This window comes from Podarcis gaigeae (assembly GCF_964106915.1).
Source record: "Podarcis gaigeae genome assembly, chromosome: 3".
In the NCBI taxonomy this organism is placed as follows: Eukaryota; Metazoa; Chordata; class Lepidosauria; order Squamata; family Lacertidae; genus Podarcis; species Podarcis gaigeae.
Window position 1 is genome coordinate 40973551 of NC_139680.1, and position 20574 is coordinate 40994124.

Genomic DNA, 20574 nt, shown 5'->3' on the forward strand with positions numbered 1-20574 from the left:
ATGAAGGGTATAAACTTCTCCCATCCTGCAACATTCAGCCCATTGCCCTTGGGTAACAAAATGCCAAAGGGCCAGTTTATATTTCAGTGGTTTAGCTTTTATGGACTGAACTACTTTGAGTTGTGGGAAGGGAGAGCACATCCTTTAATATTCACACATTTGCACATACTCCTCTCCTTGCATGTAAAAAACTAGCACCTCAAGAGATTTCAGCCTAGGCAGATTACTGCAATGTGTTGTACATGGGGCTGCTGCTGAGCAGAATCTGGACGCTGCAGCTGGTTCAAAATGCAGAAGTCATGTTGCTAATTGCAACTGAGCACCCCAATCATATTATGCTGGTATCTTTGCTAACTACCAGTTCATTCTGGTGTTCAGTTCAAGTTGATGGTTTGGGCTTCAAAGCTATATGGTCTGAGACTAGGGCATCTTAAGGGAGAAATGCTGCCTTCTCTCACCTGCTATCAATTAAGATCTTCACCATGAACCCTTCTCCAGATGTCCCCATCTTTAGAGATTCAGAAAAGAGAGACAGAGGGCCTTTCCAGGCATGACATCAAAATTGTGGGACACTTTCCACAATATAGTCCTCTATATTGGAGGTTAATGGAGTTCTCTCCTTTATAATCTTCAAAAGGACCAGGCAAAGCCTGTCCTATTGCTTTAGACTTCTAAGGGCCTTTAATTTGGACTGGGGTAACTTCTGTGCAGCTAAAATACAGTCCAATGTACAAAAACAAGAGTCCCTGTTGTTCTGCCCAGTTTTTCCACCTTTGGTACCACCCACCACTTATAATCCCCAAAAGGTTCCATATAAGAAAAAACAGTTCTCAGAATGGGGGGTGGGGAGGGAAACACTTCTCACACCTCTGCAATAGCCTGACATGGTATAATCCAAGAAAACCATAGCCTAAAATGCCCTGTCCAAGCAGCGCCCCTCCCATCCCACATTAATCAAACAGGCACAAAACTTGCATCAAAAACTAGCTTTCAGCTGTGGTGAGGGAACTTGTCTGCCATGTACAAAACTCCAGAAATCCAACTTAACTTTCACTTGTCCTTGTGTATTTTGATAGTACTCTTGTCCACTAGAAGACAATCATTATTTTCCAAGTCTTTCCTTGTTAGCTTAGCATTTGGAATGAAAATTAAAATGATTTTAAAAAAAATATATTCTGACAGCTACATTACTAAGGGATTTATTATCCCACCATTACCCAAGAGATGTTTTGTCTTGCAATTTCTACTAATGGTGCAAACGAACTTCTTGACAATATAAAAAGGGGATTGGGGGTGGGGGATACAAGTATCAGAACTCTAATTAGAGCATCTAATTCTGTCTTTTGAGTACATAATGTTTCAGGAGATCAGTTATGCCTTTCAATGGATTAAGAGCTTGATATATGAAATCCACAATAATATTTCAAATTACAGAAAGTGATTACTAACCGCGGGGAGATATACAAACACCAAGAACAACAAAAAGCCCACACTCCCTTCTTAATAAGGTATCTCAATAATAACGGGCAATAAATGTAAGATTTGTCATTGAGTTTGATGGTACACAGTACTGCAGAAAATGGGTCTCTGGAAGCAGCTTCATTATGGGCAAATAGCTGTGCAGTGAAAGAGACAAGTTTGATGGCCAGTGCCCCACTGCCTTCATTATGCAGCTACAGAATACCCATTATTAAACAGATCTTTCTTTTCATATACTTGCAGTGTATAAACCATTGGTGCACAACATGTGGCCTCCAGATGTTATTAGACTCCAACACCCATCAGCTCTAGTCAGCAAGGATGATGGGTAGAATGATGGCAAGGGATTATGGGTACTGTAGTCCAGCAACATCTGAAAGGTCACATGTTTCTCATAACTGGTTTCATTTGTGTACCTCCATGAGTTGGACACAAAAGAGTGGCTGCTAGTTAAAGTACAAAATGAGTCAAAGCAACCAATGCTATCCAAGCTAGGGCGGAGCCAGTAAGAAGTGGTTTATTATGTCACCACTTTCAGAAATCTTTTAATGGATTACTGCTAAAAGAACATCGAATGTTTGCCTGTCTAGTAAGCATGGCCCCAAACAACCTCCCTGATTGGCTGACATAATTCAGGAACCCCTGTACTCATCTGTAATGAATGACCCACTTTGAATATGTATTCAAGATCGAAGGTTTAGAAACTCAAGTGAGACCAATTTCCATAAAAACATACAAGAAACTTTATTAAAATAAAACTCTGTAAAAAGCAGGCTGAGCAACAAAGCAAAATACTGTACTTTTCTGTGTATAAGACAAGGGTTTTTTTTACTAAGGGGTCTTATACACGGGGGCACTCTCCCCCCATTTTCTTAATTTTGAGTCCCCCAAAATAGGGGGCATGTTATACACAGAAAAATACGGTATCTTCTAAGGTTCAAACAGTCGCTGACCGTCCATGCTGAGAGCTTGTTATGGTCACTGCAGCCCAGGTTTTAAGGGAACACTGACTATGTGTCTTCACCCCTTCCGCTCAATGAAATAAGTATGTGTCTTTAATTACCATTCAAAACTGGCCTTGAGGACTTAATGAGAGGCATCTGTGTTTAGGCTTATTCCAGGGATTCAAACAAATTCCCATGCAACCCACAAGCTATATCACCACATCACCTAAACCAGATTAATTCATTTAAGTGATCCCAGGTGTAATTGATTAACTAGTTCAGCCTTCCTCGAACCTGGTACTATCCAGATTTTGGACTCCCAATTCCCACCTCCCAAGCCACATGGATGATGGTCAGGGATAACGTGTTGTGGTGCAACAAAATCCAAAGGGCACCAAGTTGAGGAAACTCAAGCTGGTGTCTTAACATTGTTATCTTCACTACATGATTCTTCATTGGCCAAGATAATTATGAGGGAAAGAAAAGCACTAAGAAAGGGGAAATGGTGTAACTTAATTAAAGCAACAACCCCCTCAGAGAATGAGGCACATGCTGTAGTGCTACTTCTAAAGCCAATCAACTCTGAGCTAAAGAACGACCTCAGTGCAGAATTGCCTGGCAACTATATGTCAGCTATTCTGAGCTCTTTGGGGGAAGAACAGGGTATAAGGGACTGATAGAAGTTTAAGAAGTGAGGCAGCTTTGCTCCTAATACAGTTCCATGAGCAGCCTTGAGTCTAAAGCAAATACACATTGATGAGTGTGCTGAATATTGATAATGTGTGTTTACAATCTATATCTGTGGGCATCAGTGAAAGGAAAACAAGAGCAAACTCAGAATAATCTGCATGTGAACATGAGTCACTTGGCCCAACCTGCCCATGATTCTAAACACACTACTTGGAAGTTAAGTCCAACCAACTTCAAACGGAGTTTACTTCTGAGAGCAGGTGTTAAAGATTGTGCTCCAAGACTATTACGGATAAAGATAATCCACAGAAGTCCCCAAGCTACCCCAAAGCAGCTTCAACAGCCAAGTAAACACTTCTATGAGGCAGAAGCTAAGAACTGAGAGCAAATGTAAATTACCCAGAAGTACTGGGCCGAGATCCAAAGAGCCTGCTGCATGATAGAAAATAAATTGTTGTGGTGGGACCAAACTTTACCTCATACTGCTTTTTTGTTTTGATTTTTGCATAGCTCGGAGCAATATTCTGGTGTTGCTCAGATGTCCTCAGTTGGATATGGATAGGGAGTACAAAAGATAGCTAACCTATTATACTGCAACTGAGCTATACCAAAATACAGCCAACAAAGAAAGAGGAACGAGAATATAGCTTTATATGCTACCATGCTCAAGTGTACTCTGTATGACTGAAAATAAAATTTTAAATGGTTTTAAAGCTAAACCTTCCTTAAAATGATTAAGCAATCAGGTTTTCAATTTGGGTTTCTTGGTTTTAACAGCAAAAATCTTAAAGGTCACACACACACAAAAACCAATCAAGAACAAACTGATGATTCAGTTCACGAGCTTCTATACCGGAGGATTCTATTTTAGAAGGGAGTGAAGCCTAAAGCAAGTGATTAAATGTATCTCGAGTAAAGACACTCAAAAAACAAAGAAGTGCTTTGTCTCAGTTTCTTTGTATCACATTTTTTGCCTTCGGCCTATCCAAACAAGCTGGAAAAAATATTGATGATGTTTGTATCCTGTCTTCCCAAAAAGAGCTTGTGAACATGGAGTTTATTTTAGACTTGTAATGTAGGATAACCTGAGAGAGTGTGAATGTCCAAAACCACTTGCTGAGCTTCAGTGACTAAGTCAGGATTTGAATATGAGTTTCCCATATTGAACCTCATCACTCTAGTCTAACCCCATGCTAGTTACACCACGGTAGCCTCCTGCCTTATGTCCTATTCAGTCTCTCAGAGGAGACAAAAATGCCCTTGCTATTATGTGGTCTGTGCATCAAGAGACTTGCCAATTTGTTTAAAATTATGATGAAAGCAAGCCATTCAGCACCACATATTCTACACAAGCTTCTTTTAAAATGTCCCTTTAAGTTTTAAAAGAGCAAACAAATGAACTTGAAAGTACTTCATCCAGGGTATGGAGTGCAGGTGGTGTGTTTATAAAAGAAAACCCTGTCAACCAACAGTCCTACAAATTTAAAGGCACCCCATTGCATCTGCTGCTTCAAAAGCTACAAAAGCATTAGCATGTAAATTGGTTCTTTACCACAAAAAAGCATTAGCTCTGCTTCAACCCTACTGACCTATTGAAATGCAGGTCTGTTTTTGCTGCCTTGTTCTCGTCCTTTGGCTCTCCTACAGGATACCAAAGCTTTGCTTTCTAAACTGGCTCCCCCCACTTCTCCCTTACTGCTGTAGGCAGGGTTCTCCCCTTATCTCCCTCTGACCAGCATAGGCTGGCTAACCAATAGCTAACTACTGTTGACCAGCACCTGGTCATATATACACTTCTTCTGGCCCCTCTAGTCCAAACCCGGCCAATCACATTGTCTAACTAAGAATTCTAAGCCTGCAGCCACCAATCAGAATATAGAATCATAGAATTGTAGAGTTGGAAGAGATCACGAGGGCCGTCTAGTCCAACTCTGGCAATGCAGGAATCCTTTTGCCCAATGTGGGGCTCAAACCCATAACCCTGAGATTAAGAGTCTCGTGCTCTACCAACTGAGCCATGAACTGTGGTTCGAATACTTTCTATCCTTCATTTGCACACAGAGAGTTCTATCTCAAACCCCTCTTCAGCTGTCAGTTAAGGTCCCTAAATCACGGTTAAACAAATTTTCACCTGACCAGGCAGAAGACTTCCCTCACCAAACACATTACAAACGTACATCGTACATTACACACTACTCATTAAAACACTGTTTAAGCATACAGGATTTCTTTATACTTACACATAAATATCAGTATGTGCATAAAGTCATTCCCACCTTGATTCTCCCTGGCTACTTTTAAGTCTAAGAACTCTGCTTCCATTTATGGGAATTATTCATGAAAAATGAAGTTTTCCCACCTGTACAAAATTCCTTGCTGAAGAAAATACATTTGGAATCATTAAAACATGTGGAGTTAATAAAAGGTGAATGACTATAACTTCAAAGAGAAACTATGTTTCTTTTACATTGAGAATATATGGAAGGAATCACACTTATCAGAAAAAATGTTCATGTACCAGCTAAATGCATGGACCTTTAGAGACATGGCTGTGTGAATAATGATGCTGATGATGATGATAATTTACTACTTAACCCCTGCCCATCTGGCTGGGCCTCCCCAGCCACTCTGAGCGGCTCCCAACAGAATATTAAAATGAGGGTGGCAAGGGGTGAAGCTAGCCCTCACATGTCCTTAAGGCATTGGGGGGGGGGTGTGAACAGATGTTTTATAACCTCATACTGCTTATATATTGCAAAATAAAAGCCAGGATCAGGAAGCCAACAGATGAAAAAGTAAGCACACTAAAGAAGCCCATATTCCTTAACAGGGCAAGTACTAAAACAAATAAATTCAGCTCTATCATCAGTTAAAGCCATCAGCGGAATTTAGACAGATATCCTCATGCTGCAATTATACCCACACCGTTATATATAAAATAGTGCAATATCTTGTTTTGTAGTCAAACATTATGATGGCTTTGCTTCATCCCATTTCAAATAGGTGAAATAAAACCTTTCTGTATTAGAATTCACTGGCTTAAATAAAAACACTGGCGATTTGAACAATGGCAATAAAATAATAACCTGCTACGGTGTTTTAATAGAAGTCACATAAACAGCAGGTACTTACTCCTTATTTCTGCTTTTCACACAGGGATGGTAAAGGACTTTGATAGCCTTCTGACTCTTTAACGGCCTCAAATCAGACGACATATCATGTTCAAACGCTGTAAAAATATTACTGCAGGCCGGTGTTCCTGAAGACTCCACCAGCAGCGTGTCAGAATTTAGTAGCCACATCTGTGAATGAAGAGACAAACCTACAAGTTTTGTTTTTGGGTTTTGTTTTTTTAAAAGAAAGGGGTGGGGTGGGGGTCCAGTCCGTTTAAGAACATAAGAGCAGCCCAGCTGTGTCAGACGAAAGCCCAGTTAGGCCAGGTCCTGTTCTCATGGTAGCCAGGCGGATGCCTATAGGGAGCCCACAAGAAGAGCATGAGCACAACAGCATTCTTCCCACTCACGCTTCCTGTCAACTGGTATTCAGTGGCATCATGACCAGCAGCCATTCATAGTCTTGTCCTCAACAAATTTGTCTAATCCCAATTTAAAGCTGTCCAAGTTAATGGCCATTGCTACATCTAGTGGCAGCAGACACATCACCTTGCCAACAAAGGTTCGTATAGTTAAAGCCATGGTTTTCCCAGTAGTGATGTATGGAAGTGAGAGCTGGACCATAAAGGCGGCTGATCAAGAAGATCAAACGTATCCATTCTTAAGGAAATCAGCCCTGAGTGCTCACTGGAAGAACAGATCGTGAAGCTGAGACTCCAAAACTCTGGCCACCTCATGAGAAGAGAAGACTCCCTGGAAAAGACCCTGATGTTGGGAAAGATTGAGGGCACAAGGAGAAGGCGGCGACAGAGGACAAAATGGTTGGACAGCGTTCTCAAAGCTACAAACATGAGTCTGACCAAACTGCGGGAGGCATGGGGTCACGAAGAGTCGGACACAACTAAACGGCTAAACAACAACAACAACAAGATATGTAGGGTTGAATTGTAGTTGTGTTCATACAGAAATTCCAAAATGCAATTGAAATTATTGGCACAATTGCACTGTGTAAGGGAAGTCAGGACTTCATCACCATTTGCTCTGGAATGTCCATTGTTACAGCACTTCCAGAATTTGTCTTCTATGGTAAATGAACAGGATTTGCATGGGCATTTCCCTAGATTTGGGATCCAGGGCTGCAGCCATAGGGCCCAACTACTTTGGTGATGTTTCCCAACATCAGGGACTTTTCCAGGGGGTCTTCTCTTCTCATGAGGTGGCCAAAGTATTGGGGCCTCAACTTCACGATTTGTCCTTCCAGTGAGCGCTCAGGGCTGATTTCCTTAAGAATGGATACGTTTGATCTTCTTGAAGTCCATGGAACTCTCAAGAGTCTCCTCCAGCACCATAATTCAAAAGCATCAATTCTTCGGCAATCAGACTTCTTTATGGTCCAGCTCTCACTTCCATACATCACTATGGCTTTAACTATACGGACCTTTGTTGGTAAGGTGATGTCTCTGCTTTTTAAGATGCTGTCTAGGTTTGCCATTGCCTTTCTCCCAAGGAGCAGGCTTCTTTTAATTTCGTGACTGCTGTCACCATCTGCAGTGATCATGGAGCCCAAGAAAGTAACATATCTACTTACCCCTTAAAGAGGAACAGTGGCATTGAATGCAGTCTGCCCAGAAGTAAATCCCATTCAGTTCAATGGGAATTACTCTCAGGTAAGCAGGCATAGGGTTGCAGCCTTTGAGTGCAATCCTATGGACAGTTAACTGGAATTAACTGTCCCTCAGTTTTACTTCTGAGTAGACTGTGCATCAGACTGCACTGTTAACTGTTAGATGAATTAACAAAGGCTGCTTAGCAAGGGTGAGCAAGCTAAACAGCATGGAAAGATTTGGAGCCAAGTCGTAGGATATCACAGTATGAAAAAGTTAACAGGTCTGCAACTTACCAAGATGTAGATTGTCCCATCAGTTCCTTGTATGCTGAACCTAAATGTGCTTCTAGCAAAAGAAAGCTCTTCAAGGCACTGGGCAACAACACTTTGTATAAATGGAGACCTGTTTTTTGAAAAGCAAAGAAAGCTTCATATGACTGCCATTGCATGAAAAGCAAACGAGAATGTAAAAAGAAAGAAAAAATCAGGGCAAGACTTGTTGAAAAATGAGACATTTGCATTTTCCTGTGCCTTTGTTAGCTATGGAAGAGGTACCTTTCAGCCCCAATCACACAAAAATATTTAGTAGGGCTTTGGACAGCAGAAACAGCAAGAGTAGTAAAAAAAGGACATGGAAGTATCATCAAAGCATGAAGAATGCAAAGGGCAGGAATAAAACAGTGTCCTGTTCAAGATGCCTTGTTGAGGCAAAACTGGCCCATTAACTATTCTGCAATACAGAAACAAAAGCAGTTTGGAGTTCTTTACGTGTAGTAATCAACCAGATTTCTGTACCTTCTTCCTTAGCAATGATTCCACCCCCCCCCAACTATACAATAAAATGTCACACCTGATCTAATACAGTACTGCATCCCAGAAGGTTCAAGGCAAAGGGATTGCACTTACTAAAAATAATCCCCAGCATCTTATAATGTGAGCCTGACTGTATGCCAGACCCCAACTCTGTCCAAAAGACCTTATGGCCCTTTTCAGGACTAACATATACACACAGATCTCTATTATCTCTTCAGCGTATCCTCCTTCTCTCCTATCTCTAAATTTCTGACTCCTGGCATAGTGCATACACAACATGTGCTGAAAAATCTTCCACCTCCATGGAGAGAGGAACCAATCCATATAATCGTCATCACAATGCAAGGTATTCACAGCACTTTATGGTAGTTGCAGCACAGGTACAGCTGCTGAAATCTGTTCCAAAATATTTTATTTAAAAGCCATCCCTCCAATTAAAAAAAGGAAGAAAGCTCTAATTGAAACTGATTGCTCTGCAGGTTAGAAAAAGATGGTCAAGTATCAGCTTGTAATTGGCAATTATATGTTTCATGGCAGAAATTAATTACAGCAACTTTTAACTTTGCATAATTTGCCACTGATTAACCCTAAAACTTGCTACAACAGCAAACCAATGCTCAGGCTGGGGATTATTAATACTGTTGTAAGCACATCATAAACTGGGATGTTACAAGGGCATTGCAAGGATGATAATAGTGGTTTTCAAGGGCAGGGTAACCAGTAGGAATACTAGGAAAAGCAGTCCGGGGGGGGGGGGGATGCAAGTATTAACTGTTTCGGTAACATTGTGAATTTGGCTTTGCACTATGCCTTATAATGATAGTGTAGAACAGGTGTGGGGAAACCCCTTTGGCCCGCCAGATGTTGCTGAACTCCAACTATCCTTGGCCATTAGCCATGCTTGCTAATGGGAATTGCAGTTAAGCAACATCTGGAAGGCCAAAGGTCTCCACACCTGGTGTTGCAGGATGATAAGCCAAGAGAATACAGCAGATTAGCGTGTGACCTGAACATATAAGTTCATCATCTATGAGGAAGATACATGGAGAGGAGACACATGTGCCAAAAGAGTGCATTCAACAGCTGAAGTCCAATCTAACAGCTTGAGTAGCACACAAACAACTCAAGCCATAATGTGTCTAATACCACATATCACATCTGTCTGGGCAAACAGAGGGGAGGATAAAAAATATTCTCTTTTCCTTTTCTCCCTGAATAGATTATCCATACATGATTAGATATACTTCAGGCTTCTGGAATGGACTTTTGGTTCAAGGAAGAAGAATGCACATTTCCTTCTACTGGGAAGAAATATAAGCACCTTTTAAAATTTTTGTGAAGTTTGATGGCTACAGAGTACCATAGAAACTGGCATCCCTTAATCAGCCAGATGACTTTTGACTTCAAGAATTCCATTTGCTAATGCCACAGTCTAATTAACACTTCTTAGCAGGAGAAAGAACAGAAAAAGCAAGGAATGCACTTAATTAACATGGTTTCAAATACCGTTAAATGTGTGTTATATTTCATGAAATGTATAGGAAAAAATGAAACAAAGGCAGAACTGTTGAAAAGCTTAAAAATGCAGAATTCTTTCACACCTTGGTACCATGTCAAAACCTTCTTCAGATGGCTGAACAAACAGTTCAGTGAAATAGTATTTTGTGGCACCTAGAAGTAAAAATAATATAAGTATCTGTACTATATTTACCAAATGCAGAATTAATCTCAGAGCTGAAGCCTTACTGAGTCACAGGTGTGGGACAAATAACTAATACATAAACCACACATATACTACAAGGAGAGGGAGTGTATTCAAATGGGAAGGTGGCTTCAGATGTAAACTGCCCTCTTGCTCAAAAAATTGCAACCATTTTGAGTCTGTCCATAGATCTGGATCAAACTTTGCCCACTAAAACTTCATGTCAGACTGCTGGAGTAGGGCTGACTAAAAACAACACATGACAAGCCTGACTGATAAACCACTGTTACTCCTGAGTATTTCAAGTTATTTAAAATATTCACATCAAAACTCTCTAATTATTCAAAAACACTTTCAACAACAAAAAACAAAGAACAGAAGAAATCAAAACAGTTATCAAAGCATATTTAAAAATAGTTGCATGTTATATATTTGAAAAGGTCTTAAGTTTCATATATCCTCCCAAGCCAGCAGCTGCTGTAGACACCAGCAGCCATTTGAATTTTTGTAGATTATTTTTATACAAGTCCTGAACCACCTCATGCTCCATGTGATTCTCAACCATTAAAGGGTCTGTAGACCTGTAGTGTTTCACATTTGCTTGCTTTTCTATTTTTATTTTATTTTAAATGTTTAACTAAGCCACAAATGAACAAATAAGTTACAAAAAAAAAAAATACATTAAACTGGAGTTCATTTTGAAATCATTTTCACACAGGACATTAAACGGGACTATTGGATCCCAATAGCAGATTGATACTATTAAAAAAAATCTCTCCCAAACTGGCCTGCAAACCACTATGAATAATGGTGACATCTAACCAAACTTATCTGCACACGCAACGGGGCTTCTCCCCTTCGGTCATCCTCTTGAAAACTCTGCTTACCCCCCAAAAAACTGCTCCAGAGTGTGGGAAGACCCTGCAGAGCAGATTTGGGCAGGGCAGGGAGAAGAGAAAACTAGTAGTGTCGTGCCACAGCCCAAGATTTCTATTGTACAAATGGGTGGCCATCACTGGATGTCACACAGTGTTTTTATAACTGGTGCAGCACACAAAAACATCCTCAAGCTGCAAGTGATTGAAACAGCCCAGGGATTCTTTGTTCACATACTCTGTACCTGAGGAGTGAACCTCTCCCAACAATGTCTTGCAGCGTCTGCAAATTACTCTTCTATTTGCCTTTGAATTCTGTAGGGCAAAGAAGCAACATTTACAGACTGAGAGAGACTGACACACAAACAAACACACACTTGAATTTTTAAAATGTTATGCCACAATCAAAGCAAAGAGTTAAGTTTATTAACCTCGTACGTTTACTGTTCTAGCCAATGGCCATAACAAAAATATGGCAATAGTATTAATAATACAGAACATACACCCATAATATAAGCCATCATCCATGATGTAAGAGAGAGGTTACCAGACACACCAACAAACCCAGCTTGATTTCACCTCTGAATCACCACAACAATTTATAGAGATTTTATCGAACTCCTTTATCCTGATTTATTTTGCAGTCAGCAAACAGAGGGTCACTCTGTGTTTTGGGAAGCTATTATTGTCACTCAAAGGAAATGGAACTATTTCTGCCTGGTTCACCTGCTTGCTTGTGTGAACAAAGGTTTCAGAAAGCTGTCTCTTGGGTCTCTATGTAAGGGGCAGGCCAAGAGATAATGAGTGATGTCTTCCACCTGAGGTTGACCACAAATACAAAGTCTTTCTGGGTACAGGACCTTGTTGTAGTGGCCAAGTTAAGTCTATTGAAACAACTTCACTCAAACTTTTGATTGCACTTTGCATCCCAGAACAAATGGCTTCATTTTTATTTCAAACCTCAGTTATCGTATTCACATTAAGGAAGACTATTGCCAATCCAGAAAGACTAATCACTCCAGTCAACCTTTTAAAAATTATCGCACTTGGTCCCAGCTGTTACAAATTTGTGTCAAGACCAGGCTTTCTCAATCTCGGCCCTCCAGATGCTTTTGGCCTACAACTCCCATGATCCCTAGCTAGCAGGACCAGTGGTCCGGGATGATGGGAATTGTAGTCTCAAAACATCTGGAGGGCCGAGGTTGAGGAAGTCTGGTCAAGACCATCCCAAAGATAGAACACTAGGGATCAGCTGTTAAACACATTGAAAGCATTGGAATACATATATATAAAACTATATATATGCAGGTTTTGGTGTCCTCGGGTGTCTTCCCGTGTAAAAGTTGGGGTGTCTAGGCGACGTTTCGACGAGGTCTCACTCGTCATCTTCAGGCTGGTGCTTTCGGCTTCTTGTTACTGGAACAGAGCGGGATCTCAATGTTTGAGTTCCTATAAATACTGTAGAGGGGGTGTGGTGTCTAGCCTCCAATGTTCTGGGCAGAGAGGAAGTTCCCAGGCTAGTGTGCCTTTTCTTCTTTTGTTCCTTAATTACTTGAGAGATACCTTGAGTGATTTCTTGAGTGATATCCTGAGTACCACTTAGGTGGGTCATTAGGTGTGGATTAGTTGCTAAAGTCTTTGTGTCTTGACCTCTTGAACTTTGTGAAGAGTTTTCCTGAGAAGATGGCTGTATTGCACTTAGTTGTGCTTTGGCTTGGCTTCGTGTATAGGGGCGAGCTGTGGTTTTGTGGCTTGTGTCAGCCAGATCTGTGTAGGGATTGCAGGGGGGTGCAGCATCCGGAGGTGCCACCATGGATTGGCTACTGGATGGTGTCAGTAATTCATCTGTGGAGAGGGTCTGGGTTTGGGTCTGGTGTGGTTGATTGGTGTTGGCGTTCTGTGTGCCTCTGGATCTGGTGTCAGTTTTTGTGGGGAGGGCTAATTTCCAGATGTCTGGCAAGCGGGATGTGTCGTCACGCTTGTTCATGTTGTGAGGGTGTTTCTCTATCTCGATGGCTTCCATGATTATTCTCTTGTGGTGATGTTCCGTGTTAAAGAGCAATTTGGAATCTGCAAAATTAATTTCGTGTCCTGTTTCTTTCATGTGTTGGAAAAGAGAGGAAGTTTTTTCTTCTTTTTTGACGGCATTCTTGTGTTCTGCGATACGTGCATTTATTCGTCTGTTTGTTTGTCCAATGTACGTGGCTGGGCAGACTTTGCAGGGTATTTCATAGATCCCTTGGTTTTCCAACTGGATTTTATCCTTGGGGTTTCTGAGGATATTGGCTATTTTTTGGTTGGTGCAAAAGGCTGTTTTGATATTGTGTTTATGGAGGATTTTGCTAATTTTATCTGTAGTGCCCTTGATATAAGGAAGGAGGGCCATGCCATTGTTTTCTTCTGTGTCTTGGTTTTTGGGGGGTGTTTCCTTTTGGATTAGCTTCGTAATCCTGTTTTGCTGGTATCCATTGGCAATTAACACATTTGAGAGATTCTGTAACTCAGTTGTCAAGTGGTCTTTGTCAGCCAGGCGTTTGGTTCTGGAGATGAGAGTCTTGGCTACGGAGTTTATTTGTGCAGGGTGGTGGTGTGATTGTGCATGTAAGTAGCGGTTGGTGTGTGTTTTTTTCTGGTAGATAGTGTGTCCTAGGGAGAAAAAAACTGTCCCAGAAAAAAACACACACCAACCGCTACTTACATGCACAATCACACCACCACCCTGCACAAATAAACTCCGTAGCCAAGACTCTCATCTCCAGAACCAAACGCCTGGCTGACAAAGACCACTTGACAACTGAGTTACAGAATCTCTCAAATGTGTTAATTGCCAATGGATACCAGCAAAACAGGATTACGAAGCTAATCCAAAAGGAAACACCCCCCAAAAACCAAGACACAGAAGAAAACAATGGCATGGCCCTCCTTCCTTATATCAAGGGCACTACAGATAAAATTAGCAAAATCCTCCATAAACACAATATCAAAACAGCCTTTTGCACCAACCAAAAAATAGCCAATATCCTCAGAAACCCCAAGGATAAAATCCAGTTGGAAAACCAAGGGATCTATGAAATACCCTGCAAAGTCTGCCCAGCCACGTACATTGGACAAACAAACAGACGAATAAATGCACGTATCGCAGAACACAAGAATGCCGTCAAAAAAGAAGAAAAAACTTCCTCTCTTTTCCAACACATGAAAGAAACAGGACACGAAATTAATTTTGCAGATTCCAAATTGCTCTTTAACACGGAACATCACCACAAGAGAATAATCATGGAAGCCATCGAGATAGAGAAACACCCTCACAACATGAACAAGCGTGACGACACATCCCGCTTGCCAGACATCTGGAAATTAGCCCTCCCCACAAAAACTGACACCAGATCCAGAGGCACACAGAACGCCAACACCAATCAACCACACCAGACCCAAACCCAGACCCTCTCCACAGATGAATTACTGACACCATCCAGTAGCCAATCCATGGTGGCACCTCCGGATGCTGCACCCCCCTGCAATCCCTACACAGATCTGGCTGACACAAGCCACAAAACCACAGCTCGCCCCTATACACGAAGCCAAGCCAAAGCACAACTAAGTGCAATACAGCCATCTTCTCAGGAAAACTCTTCACAAAGTTCAAGAGGTCAAGACACAAAGACTTTAGCAACTAATCCACACCTAATGACCCACCTAAGTGGTACTCAGGATATCACTCAAGAAATCACTCAAGGTATCTCTCAAGTAATTAAGGAACAAAAGAAGAAAAGGCACACTAGCCTGGGAACTTCCTCTCTGCCCAGAACATTGGAGGCTAGACACCACACCCCCTCTACAGTATTTATAGGAACTCAAACATTGAGATCCCGCTCTGTTCCAGTAACAAGAAGCCGAAAGCACCAGCCTGAAGATGACGAGTGAGACCTCGTCGAAACGTCGCCTAGACACCCCAACTTTTACACGGGAAGACACCCGAGGACACCAAAACCTGCATTCCTGTACCCGTGAAAATCTACGAAAGCATATATATATATATATATATATATATATATAAACCAACCTTCATTTGTTGGTATTTTATCAAATTGGTGAGGGGTGGCAATGGGGATATAATTTCTCAGGGTGGGATTCACCCAATGCAGTCCATCAGAGGGAGGACTTCCACTTGCATATTGGGACTTTCCTCCCTCTCCTTCCCCCACACTTCCTTAAATATTCAAAGCACTTAAAGGCAGCAATACTAACCCTACAAAGGTAGAAGTAAGCCCCAGTGAATTCAAAGAGACTTACTTCTGCGCAGACAAGGCTAGGACTGTAGGAGATTCCAGGTTCAATTGCTACACACCCAATGTATGTTTCCCTCTTGCTTAGAAGTACATAAGGTAGCAGAAGAGGAATGAGCTGAGAGTGTTTTCACCGGTTTGGACAAAAGTGGCAATACTTTTTGCCACACAAATTAAATCAATGTATCTTGTGTTGACAACTTTCAGCTCCTGGCAATCTACTCTCTTAATATCTTTTTTGTGCTTCTGCTCCAAAAGGTCCTTGACATAGTCAGGAAGAAAATACTTCCCCCTAGAGATAGCTGCTAGAATGCTGTGTGACCTCAGGGTGTTTAAAAATTGTATTAAACGATGATTTGCAGAAGAGTTGTCATGTACTGGGTCCAGACAGAAAGAGAGAGGAAGAGAGAGGTAAGGTGGGGAGGGGGGGAGAATAAAGGATCGGCTGCTATTTTGGCTTTTTTAACACACAAGTGCATACTTCAACAGCTCATTATTCAAAAATGTATTACATGTGGAGTGTCAGAAGAATGAGTGAACTGCTCCAATGAAAAGTACTGCTTCAGGTGATGTGGAAGTCCTATGGTGCTCTCTCTCTCTCTCTCTGCGATGGTTGCTACAAACATTTACTTTTTAATATTACAATTACCAAGGCAATGTTCACCAGAACATGTGAAAGGTTAAACCTAGGGATGGAGGCGGAGATTTTGAGATCTTGACATAATTAGCAGGAAGATCGGAAGGTGCTGTAAACCCTGTGAAACCTTGGCCTGCCAGGGTTTCCAATCACAGGGACAGTTTAAGTACGTTTAATAGAGAGTGCTAATTGCAAAAATACGCAAAGAGAAGCTGGTTGCCTGTGCCTGTTTTCATTGCTGATACTAGAGAAACAAACCTGGGCTCTTATGCATGCTCTCTAATAGCTCAGTTGCTTAAGAGGGTGGTGCTGATAACACCAAGGTCATAGGTTCAATCCCCATAAGAGACAGCTGCATATTCCTGCATTGCAGATGGTTGGACTAGATGATTCTCAGGGTTCCTTCCAACTCAGATCTATGATTCTACCAATCCTCTAACAATCAAAACAAATGTCAAATGTACGCTTGTCCATTATTATTTCTCCAGTGTACTCACCAAGACAGCGCCACTGCTTCTAGATGTAGCACCCAGGGATTCTGAATGAGGGATTTCAGAACTTGGCCCAGTTGGCTCACTTCCTGAACTAATCAGGAAATAATTGTGCCCAAGGAAACAGTCTCCATTTTGTGGCCGAAGCATGCTGTCATTGAAGGGGTTGGGGTGACAACACCATTCCTCCACCAAATCCCCCCAGTTCTCACCGGGAAGGGAAAGAACTCTGAGAAACGTCCTGAAAGGGATGAAAGTGAAAGGGTTAGTTGTTATGACACAGACCAATTGGACTTAGTGTATGGACAAGACATTTTGATAAAGCAGAAGTCATCATGATGCCATCCAGATGTTGTTGGTCTACAAGCTGGCCTGGGTTGATGTTAGTTGGACTCCAACAAGATCTGGAAGGTCACAGGTACCCCAACTCTGCCCTTGGCTAACACAGTTCAAGAAAGGTGAGATTGCCTATATAGGTTAGTAAGTAGATTCTGGGTGGGAGTCACCTTCACTCCTGAAGGAAATGTTAATAGAAGAAAAGAAGCTCTTTTTGAACATGGGCAGAAGAACATTCTGGTCAAAAGCTTAGAAATTAAGAAAACGTTCTGGAAATGGTGGAGGCATTGCTGTGGGGAATTCAGTAGACTTAACATTATTTTATTTTTCCTTCAAAAGTGCTGCTTAATGTGGTCATGCAGGTAAGTGTATACAAAAACTAAAAATAAAGAAAAAACTTGACAGTCTGAAGAAGTTGTGAGGGTTAGAGTAGGAAAGAAAAATATATTAAACTTTATTAGCTCTTTCATAGTCAATAGGTGCCTTCTGAAATATTACATATTCTGGGTTGTATTCAATATAACACTTAAGTGAATGAACATCAGAGCAAATATTTCTTCCCCTGCCTCCCTTCACATGCTTCCAAAATCTGTCTGGGGTTTTCCCCAACCCTCCAGAGCAGTTGGGAATGGCACGGGGCAAGGAGAGGGGGGACTTACGCTACCACAAAAAATAGTGGAATACCACCCATTAATTCCAGCAGTGCCAACTGCACTATTAGAGCTTATTTTGTTTTTTTCTTCTTCTTCAGAGTCTTGCAAAATTCAATCTGACCAGTGACCAGGGCAGGGGGTGGTGATATAATGTAAACATTGCAAGAAATGGCAGTTCTCTCATACCACTTCTGACACTCTGATCTTGTGCTAAAGTAGGAAGATTGCCTCCCCATCCCCACCCAACACTAAGCCATGGTTGAAACAATCATGGCTTAAAACTACATGCCACTGAATAGTCTTAGATTTCATGCAGCACAGATTGAGCCTGGCAAGAATGCAATTATTTGGCTGATATTCAGGAAGGAGTTAATGTTTGGAGCAGAACTCCTGTGCCCCCGCCATCCTCTGCCTGATGAGCGTCTACATAATAAGTTAGGTAGATGTTAATGACACACATCAAACCAGACTCATATCAGACCTAGGAATGTACCTTATAGGTATACCAACACACACACACACACACACACACACACACACACACTTAAAAGGCAGAGTGTGATAGTTACAAGACATTAATTTCAATGTCTTGTTTAATCCCTTCAGTACTTGCTTCTGCAATCTTGTGTAGCTTCTTTATTTTTGCAAAAAAGTATTTACAAATCCATTTCTGTCAGACAGTAAAATAAAGCAAAAGGCACTCAATCCCATGGATGTGCTTGAAACCTGGAGCAATATATTTCCCTAGCTTAATAACCCAGCCTTCTGTGTATGCTAGAAAAATAATACTCGACACAAAATGTAATGCAGTAAGCTGAAGCTTAAACAGATGACACCTGCATTTCATTTTTCAGCGTACCCGCACTGCAAATGTGCAGTGATATTTGGGATTAATGAGGAAGGGTCAACGTCAGAAAAGTTAGCAGAGGAAAATTAGTTTAAATGCCACTTGGCTCAGATCTCAGAGAGCTACTGAATGGCAGAAGCAATACCATGAAAAGCATTGTTCCCTTCCCTGCCAGTCATGTGCCAACGCAGCCTTGGTCGTACCCGATTAGGGAAAACCAGCCATGGCTTCTCAGCAAGCTATATGGGAGAAAGAAAGAAAAAAATCTCTCTCACACTACCGTGATACCAAGAGAGCGTGGAACATAGGTCACATCCATAACGTACATTTTAAGCATGATTATTCTTCACCCAAAGAATCCTGAGAACTGTAATTTGTTAAGGGTGCTATGAGTTGTTAGGAGATCCCTATTCCCTTCCCAGAATTCCCTAGGAAGAAGGATTGTTGGGCCACCCCGAGAACTGTGGTTCTGTGAGGGGGATAGAGGTATCCTAACAACTCACAGGACTCTTCACAAACTACAGTTCCCTGGGTTCTTAGGGGGAAGCCATGGTTGTTTAAAGTGGTATAAGGTAAAGGTAAAGGGACCCCTGACCATTAGGTCCAGTTGTGGCCGACTCTGGGGTTGCAGCACTCATCTCGCTATATTGGCCGAGGGAGCCGGCGTACAGCTTCCGGGTCATGTGGCCAGCATGACCAAGCTGCTTCTGGAGAACCAAAGCAGCACACGGAAACGCCGTTTACCTTCCCGCCGGAGCGGTACCTATTTATCTACTTGCACTTTGACGTGCTTTCAAACTGCTAGGTTGGCAGGAGCTGGGACTGAGCAGCGGGAGCTCACCCCGTCACGGGGATTCGAACCGCCGACCTTCTGATTGGCAAGTCCTAGGCACTGTCGTTTAACCTACTGCGCCACCCGCGTCCCTAAAGTGGTATAATTGTGTTTAAATGTATAGGGCAGATGTGGCCACACACGGGTAGTAAACAAAGCAATGGATGGTACTGCAGTGGCCCGTGACTAAAAAAACAAGGAGGAAAAGTATTCCAATAAATACCGTTGTTGAGATCAACTAAAAATCACAAAACAGCCAGCTAGCTTTCCAGAGCTGTTCCTTAGGCGTGAAGACGCGATTTGCTTATTTTGAAATCTAATATCATGCTCTTCAGCCAGAAGGCTCTCAGAGAGGTAGAGGATCATTAAAAATGTAACAAACAAAAAGAAATTGTGTTAAAATAAAACAATAAGGGGAGGAGAAGACAGGGAGAACAATGAGCTATTCATAACTGACACAGATTAGAAAGAAAAGTCATAAATTCCTAGATCTCCAAATCTCTGAAGCAGAGTCCTAACATGGGGGCTGAGTTTTTCAGTCTGAGGGCCACATTTATTCCTGAGCAAACTTCTTGGGACCACATGCCAGTGGCAGTCAGAGCCAGAGGCATAAAGTGCAAGGAATATAAATTTTACCTTTGTAAATTTGGCTAGTCTCAATTGTCCAACCACCCTCTATCGTCTATGTCAGGGTTTCCCAAGCTTGGGTCTCCAGCTGTTGTTGGACTACAATTCCCAACATCCCTGACCACTGGTCCTGTTAGCTAGGGATGATGGGAGTTGTAGTCCAAAAAAACCTGGACACCCTGGTCTATGCAGACATGTAACAGGCACTATCAGAATTCAAAGACACATTCTACTCAGGCAAAGATTTGGAATGCAAAATGCGGCCAGTGGGATGTGGGGAGAGATTCAGGAGCCAGAGAAAGAGAGGCCAAAGTTCCCCACCCCTGGCCTAACGACCTAATCCAATAATTTATTTTACCACTACAGCTACATGTTTTTCTGTCCTGGTCAGTACAAACTAGTGTTCTCTAGAAGTCTTCACTTGTTTGTTTAAGCTCTATGCAAACCCATTCATCCAGAGGCAAACTGTAATGGGAGTACAGCACTTACCGGTTGTTTATTACGCTCTTGCGGCAAGACTGGCAGTAAAAGGTACAATTCTTTTTGGTTTTAAGGATGTCACCCAGAGCTGGTACCAGTTCTGAAAGAATATTGAATAATGCAATCCACATAACTTTAAGCATTAAAAAGCAAGCAATATTAC

The 20574-nt window shown here is 41.8% G+C and overlaps 1 protein-coding gene and 1 long non-coding RNA gene across 3 annotated transcripts in view; one reads left to right on the plus strand and one right to left on the minus strand.

The window, feature by feature from the left end:
- The window catches only part of LOC310840728, a 56967-nt gene extending 50582 nt beyond the window's left edge, over positions 1-6385 (plus strand). The window contains exon 5 of the long non-coding RNA XR_014562053.1: positions 6270-6385. This is a non-coding gene — a long non-coding RNA (uncharacterized lncRNA). The remainder of the gene's footprint in view (positions 1-6269) is intronic.
- The window catches only part of UBE3D (ubiquitin protein ligase E3D), a 50521-nt gene that overhangs the window by 24919 nt on the left and 5028 nt on the right, over positions 1-20574 (minus strand). For both annotated transcript variants that reach the window (XM_083730689.1, XM_083730688.1), the window contains exons 3-8: positions 20421-20511; positions 16643-16877; positions 11468-11537; positions 10247-10316; positions 8127-8235; positions 6246-6415 (exon numbers count right to left, since the gene is read on the minus strand). In XM_083730689.1, the coding sequence (XP_083586815.1) occupies positions 6246-6415; positions 8127-8235; positions 10247-10316; positions 11468-11537; positions 16643-16877; positions 20421-20511 (745 nt within the window). The remainder of the gene's footprint in view (positions 1-6245; positions 6416-8126; positions 8236-10246; positions 10317-11467; positions 11538-16642; positions 16878-20420; positions 20512-20574) is intronic.